General features: G+C 37.7%; 1 protein-coding gene across 1 annotated transcript in view; it reads right to left on the reverse strand.

The window, feature by feature from the left end:
* The window catches only part of LOC121307497 (potassium channel subfamily T member 1-like), a 14,772-nt gene extending 6,913 nt beyond the window's left edge, over positions 1-7,859 (reverse strand). The window contains exons 1-2 of the mRNA XM_041239678.1: positions 7,667-7,859; positions 5,350-5,423 (exon numbers count right to left, since the gene is read on the reverse strand). Of these exons, the coding sequence (XP_041095612.1) occupies positions 5,350-5,423; positions 7,667-7,859 (267 nt within the window). The remainder of the gene's footprint in view (positions 1-5,349; positions 5,424-7,666) is intronic.
* Positions 7,860-8,898: the final 1,039 nt, after the last annotated feature.

An 8,898-nucleotide genomic window follows, 5' to 3' on the forward strand; every position in this document is an offset into this window, starting at 1 on the left:
TATTATATACTTAAAAGTAATGTGCATATTATTGAAAATACTACTGTACGTGAACTTATAAAAAAACATACATTGCAAATGCAGTGCACTTGAAATCTGCATTTCCCATTTTGATCACAGACACTTCTAAACCACAAAAGCAAGGCAACATCAGGGTATTGAGGAGATCGGAAACGCTGACGACATCCACAGTTTGCTCTTCATAGGCCTGTGTTATTCTATCACGTTTTGTTCAGAATGATTGACAGTCCAGTAATGTTTATGGGCAACATTATTTACTTTTTATAGATCAACTTTCCTGACATATATAAGAATGTAAATGATAACTGGACAAGTGAGAATGTTTTCCTCCTACCACAGCATTCGCCCCACCTAAGGGAATCTCATTTAATTTAGGATAGAACCCAGTGTTCCTTGCGTTTCTGATGTTACTGCTTCACCTGGAGGGCTAGTCGATGCATTTATAACTCTGTATAAACTGCATTGTTGTAAATCTTCTCTAATCTATTATTCAGCGTAAAAGTAGTGACTTGGATTCATTTAGTATTTTTATTAATTTAGTATTTTAGAAACTCAATTTACATCCCCTCTCATTCATCTTTATTCCAGACAGACGAGGTCCTTTTCAGAACGTTCTTCATCTATTTCAATCCCATCCGTTTTATAATTGTATTCTGCACTTTTATGGCCAATAGGCACTACTGTCCTAAAATTAAATTGTCGAATTATAGAGACGGCCCAAATCCCTTTCAATTACAAGAGCTGCATTTCCAATCACTTCAACTATTTAACCCTCATAAGGACAAGTCGGAAAACTGACTTTCCTGGCAAAATACAAGCACCAGGTGAAAAAAACGTTCTATTACAAACAAAAACACATGGCTGCTCATTGCTATGGAAGAGCTAAACAAACTGCCACAAAATGATAAGAAAAGGGCATTCTCTTAACTGCCAGATAGCTGGCACATAATCCAAAAATGGTATCGCGCTCTCCCCCAGTAGAATCACTTTTTTTTTTTTCACGGTGTATCATAGCATCATGCAAACTTTACTTAAAATTTCCTTAAATTCACAAAAAAAATCCCCCTTAATAAAGCCACTAATTGCTGTTTGCTGAATTAGTTGCACATCTGCCACATGCCCGTAGCCAGCTTAAGGCATGTTCCAAGAAAGACAGGGCTCAGGGCTGCTCAACCTCTCAGTTTCAGCCTTTCAAGATTTCCCAGCAGGCAGCCTTCTGGGCTAACGATCAACAAATTTCAACCGGAGGATCTGGAATTATGCTGGACCACAATCGCAAACAGGTAATAAATGAAATGAGAAATTCATTGCTTTTTTCTCATTCATGGTTCCTTGCAGTCTTTGTTGCAGTCTTTGTTTGTTTCAAATAACTAAGTAACGCTCCCCCCCCCCCCCCCCCCCCCCCCCCCCCCCCCCCCCCCCAAAGGAATCATGTGTTGGCAGAAGGATTCTGTATTAAAAACCCAATATGCCATCTGTGCATACTTTCGTTCCAATACATTTCAATACAAAATAAATGTCTTGAACCGTTGTACCCAAGGATGCCACTGAAAGCCAGTAATGTAGTTTCATATATGGGAATTTAAACAGCGTAAGGTCAATGAAATCCCAACTGTTGAGATCAGATACCATTACCTTTTCTATGGCCATACAACTTAGTGTGTACAGAAAATGTAGCTCTCATGAGGTGCAGGCTGTTTGTTCGCCAGGTACTGTAAACCCATTTACATTTTGAATCTGTTGTATAGAGAATGTCATCCAATCATTGTGTTGGGGGACTGAATAACAATTTCTCAATGTGATATTGACTTTAAGGTCAGGATTAAATTAAAGGTTTAGGGTACAATTGGGTTTCAAGTTTTTGGAATCATAGATGTTCCTAGGGAATATGTTTGTTACACAAACTTCCATTCTATCAATGCATGTGCTGTCAGTTCAGTGGTATGAGTGGAACACGGAAGTTTGTTCAGTCTAAACTCAAAGAAAGGTAAAGCTATTGTAAAGAAAGCTTTAGAGTAAACATGATAAAAACTCAATAACTGAACCCAGAACGACAAAGAAAGACTGCAAACAACATAAAGTAGCAATGGGAATGATCACAAGCATTTCAAATGACATTTCTAATGATATCTTTAATATAATTGACAACTGCAAATGAATAAATCTTACTTGTTCTGTTAATCTATTACAACCCATCACAAAATAAAGATAAAGAGATTACGCTTAAAATAAACGAATATAAAAAAGGGGAAAAAACTGTTTTTTTTGTACGTGCCGATTGCTACATCATGCATTCCATTCTCTTCTCTTGCGAGGTCTGAACAGCCCCAATTCCCTTGCACCGTTTCAAAATGGCTTGTGGTTTCTTGTTCTGAAAACATCTTAATTTCCTTTAAAAAGTTAGACATGAGAGTCTAGGGACCAGAACAGCAATTCTTAAAAGCACTTCATTCCATTTTCTCCCAGTTTCTACACTTAACAAGGGAAGAGAATGCATTTAAACTGCTGGCTCCATCTATAAAAAAAAAAAAAAATCATTTGTTCAACAGGCCCTTTTTCTCTTCCCCTCCCATCAGAACTAATGTTTTAATTAGGTTTCCAGGCATGTCTGACTGAACAGATTGTTAGCAGGGTTCTTGCTCACTGGTGGAGCGGAATAGTGCCTGAGTTTCAGTGAAAGGAGAGTCATTTCATTTCATTGATTTATTTCTTTAGCCAGGATCTTTTGTCATTTCTATACAGTTAATACAGTTTTTGGTAACCCACTACATAAACAGCACTGTAATTACATTGTAATTGAACATGTGGCTAGATAGTAATTAGGGGTGTACTGATGCACTGAGGTCATGGTACAGTACATATCCTGATATGCAGGTTGCAATATGACATGTATAATGATACATGCGATGGTGCCGATGGGTTACTTGTATGATGCATAGTAAGATCACAATATCATTTAATGATGGTTTTGTTAAAAGACAAAAATGTAATGAGATAGGGAGAGTATGTATTCATACCAACTATGGGTGAATCATTTGCTGTACAACACATTATAAATGCAGCTTGATTTTGAAAATGCCACTTGCTGCAGTACTAGTAAGACATGACCGGTCTCATAAGAGGGTCACATGTGCTCTCTGCCACCCTGTGGTTACACAGGAAGGGGCAGAGTTTTTTCTTGTTCCATACGGGCACCCTTCAGTCCCACTGCCATCCATTCAGTTTCCGGTTTTACCCAGCATTCTTCGCTTTCTTTCCCCTAGCCTTTACTACAAGCTGGTGTGCAACTTCAATCAAATCCATTGTGTAGCTAAGGGCTGTGGGGCCCACTGAGAATCTCCTTGTGCTCCGTTTCCATCTGCCACTGGGATTCAGCAGCAGATCGAGTTCAAATCGATTTAATTTGGGACTCAAGTCAGTCCCAGTTTGAATAGATTGCACACTGGTAGAATATTGATGTTGGAACTTAACTAATGAACGTCCAATGCGAAGGACGCAAGAAGCAGGTTTTAAATCTTTTTAAATAAGGTTTTGAATGTATTATACTGTCTGGAAAAGTTGGTGGTTGGTGAATTAATTTATAAAAAATACACAAAAATGTGACACACAGAGGTAGCTTTGGTGCAATTCCTGGTTGCAGATTGTACACTGCAAATGGAACCAGCTGCAGCCCCAGTTTGATATTTGAAAGAGATGATGTTTTACAGACTGGTTTCATGATGAAGATGGTGAAGTAGCTGTGTTGACCTGAAGAACAGGAAGCTGATTCTTGATTTTTTGTTTGTTTTCTAGAATTAGCCAGGGCCAGGGGAATTAGCCAGGCGAGTTTACAGCACGGCTCTCAAGCTTTGGTCACCCAATTCATTTTAGCATTTTATGAGGGTTTTTTTTTTTGTTCAACATTTCACGTTGAGCAAACCAAATCTTTTAATCTTATATCAAATTCTGTAAACATCAATTATATTATTGGCACTTCAAATACTCAGAACAAATTGTTTCGGCTGAATAGCTAATATCTCATTTGTCATTCGATAAAAAATATGTCTAATCCATTATGTTCCTGTTGTGTATCAGAGTTTGTTTCCTCCTCACCAGCCTCCCCTTGCTTTTTGGCTTTATCCAACAGAGAGGGCAGCTATCCTGCCTCCCTGCCCACGGCTTCCCTAGTCAGCCTCTCCACTTATCTGCAAGCTAATTTATGGGCAGAGGTACCTTGAAAAGAGAGGCCAAAGGCCAAAGAATGCAGTTTCAAAATATGTATAATTTAGTAATGATGTCTAGTCTAAGCTTGACAAATAATCTATTGTAAGAGTTTCCTGACTGAACTGCTATCCATCACTCTTAAGCATAGAAACCAACGCACACACAAGCTAACAACAAAGTCAGAAGAATATTCATAACGGACAATTAAATAAAACATCAATGAAATCGTGCAAACCCAACGGGGAGTGATATGTATAATATCTTAATTTGGATAAAAAAACAAAAAGTTTAGAAGCATCATCTTTTTTATTTTTCCACCCTCCTGTGAATAAACTATAAATTATTCACTGGACAAACAACAGAGAATGCCAGGAGGGAAAGTAGAAATCGAATCAGATTTTATTATCTTCACTTTGAAGAGGGAAAATGGGTGGGGGGTTGAAAGAGAGAGAGAGGGTGCTGTGTCTGGATATTGTGCTCTATTTGTATTTTGAAAGTTTTGTGGCTTTTGAAGACAATTAGTGCAAATAGGAACTCTTCACGGAGCTCACTTACCAAGACAACGCCACTTTCTCCCCATTCCTTGCACTAATTAATGTATGACTACTGTCAGATGAAGCATTAGCACACAGAAAAGCACTGAAGAAAATATCACCCAGAAGAGTGCAGAGTGAAAGGGGAAAAAAGACAGTCCGCAAGATGGGCCCAGTGCTTGGGGTTCATTGCTATTTTCCTTTCTGAAAGCACTCAGCATCAACATTTAATTTAAGAGTGTAATAAAAGCATGGAAGAGAGCATTTCACATGCACCCCAATGATTCTCCTTAAAAAGCCTATGGTACGCCTTGCAGTTTATTTCTTAAATGGGTCTTACAGAAGCTGAAAATGTAGTCTTGTCTTGCTGTAAAAATAAAAATTCTAATAGTATTAGTTGACATATAGGTTGCAGGAGCTCTCTGCTTCAAGTAAGTGGGAATTCTCATGTACTGCTTCATACAGCAGCATTACAGACAAATTACAAGTTTCCATCTAAAGCAGCGAAGGCAGACAATATTAGACAGAGCTGCATTTGTGCTATTCGCTGTTGCCAGGTGAACAGTTGGAGGAGCTTTGCAATATCCCTTACCAAACTGTACCTGTCAGCCAGGATAACTTTATAGAGGCCACTAGGAATATCAATCCACATTTTAATGAGCAGAGCTGCAGAGAGAACAAAAGGGAAACAGGAAACGTGCCGGCTGGTAGCCAGGCGACAATGTCAGGCTAAAAAAAACCCAAAGAAATGACAATGAATAGCTCTAATAAGGTCTGCCTGATATAGCAGTGTGGTGCACTAGGCTCAGAGCGCCCCTGGACTGCTATTCTGTGCTGGCAGAGAAGCTTCCTGCTCTAACTGCACATGGGTGACGTTTGTGTAGCGCTGCCTCAGAATTAATGTCACATCGTAAATGTATACATGGATTACTAGGCAACCTACCGCCTGGCTCAAATGTTCATTCTTGCTCCCTATGGGCTCTGCAAATTGCTTGCAGGCAGGTCTGGGCTGGTGCAGGGCTTCACTAATTCTCCTGAGCAGAGCTGAGCTCTAACAGAATTATTAAAAGCAAAGGAGGGCCTGTACTTTCTTGGAAAATAATTGCAAGTCAATTTGAGTTTGTTGGCTTCCATTGCCGGGGAATGAAGAATCTTGGTGGATTGTCTTTGCTACTCGGTGGATGAATACAGAAGTCCATGCTCAGGAGTAATTCATGTCAGGGTTTAAGTTGTGTGCATTATTTTGGATAGAGGTTAACGTTATGTTGCTTTACATCATTCATAAAATATTTCACTTTTTTTCCCCACCTGTGTAAAGTCCTACTCCCATCCTACCAGCTACAACAACATAAATGAAATATTAATAACAACAATAATGATAAAAAAACAAACATGTACCGTATATGCTAAACAATAACATAATGGATTTCATATATGCATGCATACTGAGTCCACTGAATATAAGTCATAGTGGTCAAATGCTAGTTTATTTCAATGCCAGTTGTGACTTTCTAGATGTTCCTCCTGTAAATTGGGAACCCGTCAGCCTTGACATATTTTTTAACTGATATGAAACATACAACACACTGCACTCCCTAGAACTCGATGTTTGTGTAAGGACTTCAGACATTGTAGCTCAGATCTGATGGCGGCAGAGAAACTGGGAGGTCGAAGATGTAATGAGTTCAGGTGTCCCTGGCCACTGTGTAACAGTATTGCTTACTGATCCACTGTGAGGGCCAGCATCAGTACTTCGGTGCCCAGGAAGCGATGGGGGCAAAGATCTGAGGCATTTTAATGGCAATAACCCCCTTGAGAACAGCCAGGAGCTCTTTCAAACCAGACTGTTTCCATTTCAAATACACCTGAAAAAAACCTGAGGTGCAATTCCCATCATGCACCTATGTAAGGGTAGGATAGGGGACCTCCATGCTCTTTCTTGATGGGTAATGTCTAATTATTGCAATATTTTTTTAGTTATCTGTCAATCAAGGTGACACTATACATTAAGTGTTTGTAATTACTGTGTATTTACACTGTAGTTACTAAATACATGTGTACTTAGACATAGTTGCAATGTTATTATGCATAGTTACAATGTTCTTAATGTTACATGATATAACCCTAGGGTACTGTATCAATGTACAACAAGATTATATGTACCCTACCTGTGGACCTAACTCTATAATTAACCCCCAACTTTGAATATAATATATATATATATATATATATATATATATATATATATATATATATATATATATATATATATATATATATATATATATATATATATATATATATATATATATATATATATATATATATATATATATATATATATATATATATATATATATATAATACTATATATATATTATATATATATATATAATAGTGCAAACATTGTTATTATGTAAATACACAGTAATGAGAGACACTCAATGTAAAATATTACCAACACTCACTGGTAGATTTGTAGCAATGCTAATTGATATAATACTGCAGTGTCCCTCTGTCATGTTTAATTATGTTCAGTTTGTCTAGTACACACGTGTTTTTACCTAGTGCCTTCATCATTGTACAAGTACTATAGTACTGTGTTGAGAGCCTTCACTGACCTCAAGTAAAACAACACTGGACAGCTAAACAGATTTAAGGAGTCTCCCAGGAACATCACAATATATTTTTCATATCTTGAGGCACGCCTTCATGAACTCTGCAGTGTGTTCTACATTGATAACAGTTTATTTTTTTCTGATGTGTTTGAGACTGTAGATGGGACTAACCCAGGATTACATTTTAATTATCATCATAGTGGCTTTAAGAATATACAAAATAACAAAACACCTATAATAGCATTAAGGATGGCTGCAGTGTTAACATTACATATCTGCTCACACAGTTACGCACTCTCTCCTCTGTCCCAGGAACAGTGGAGAGGCTGTCCCTTCTGTACACCTTGGTTCCGCCCCGTAACCGATTACCTGGGCTTGGAACCAGGTGTACCTTGTTCCCCTCCACCAACCTCCTAGCAGACCGACTCCTACAGAACGTTAACCCTGTGGTCGCCAGCTCCTGCTGGATGGACAGGTCCCCCATGTTCCCTCTGCTGATGAGAGGCAATCTTTTCAATGCAGGGAGTCCATCTACCCTGTCACAAGCATTTATAAATAAATTAAAATAGCAGTATATATATATATATATATATATATATATATATATATATATATATATATATATATATATATATATATATATGAAAAGATAATAGTGACACTGATGACAGAATTAACACCAGAAACAGACTAGAATCTATACATGCATGTTTGACTTCAATGTGCAAAGAAATAACAAATGTGAAAAAATATAGCAAATTAAGAATGAAAATTCTGGTGGGACCTAATACATGTCCTGTGTGCGTCTACTGTGGTTATAGTTTAAAGCCCCAGAAATTAGAAATGGGTTGACAGGCTAAGCTATCAACCCAGTGTAACTAGCCAGTGTGTGGTCAGAATTTCAACAACTTATTAAAAAGTACAGCAACAGTGATTGATGACAGCATGGGAATATAAACTATTGCCTCAAAAAAAAAAGAAAAAGCAGCATGACCTTTATCAACACTTAAGAAAATAAATCATGTGTGTGACACCTATTTCAATTGGAACGACCTACAGTACAGAAAATTGTGAGCAGCCTGTACTTTGCATGTAAAAAAAAAAATGCCTGAGACCAAAAGACACTGTCTTACTCTCATCAATCCTGAGAGGAGGCTTGTGCTGCTTACAACACAGCTAATGGATGCCAAAATAATTAGATTCATTTTTACACTGGCAAATATATATCATTTTAAAAAGAGGAAGAAAAAAAAAATTCAGCAGTTGCAGAAATAACTAGGTACATCGACGATATGGCAAGACCAAAGGGTTATCAGTACAAATCACATGGGATTTAAAGATGCAGTGCCCTATTGGGTAGATGTGTTAATATGGGCCACAGCACAAACACACCACAATTTGCATTTTCTTTGCGACAATTCACACAGCATACATTTTGTTGTATGTACTAAGAGAAAATATGTTAAAGAAAAGAGCGGCAATATATTAATTAATATATGTGTTGCATCTTCTAAGCGAGATCT

The sequence above is a fragment of the Polyodon spathula genome, chromosome 56 (genome assembly GCF_017654505.1).
Source record: "Polyodon spathula isolate WHYD16114869_AA chromosome 56, ASM1765450v1, whole genome shotgun sequence".
NCBI lineage: Eukaryota > Metazoa > Chordata > Actinopteri > Acipenseriformes > Polyodontidae > Polyodon > Polyodon spathula.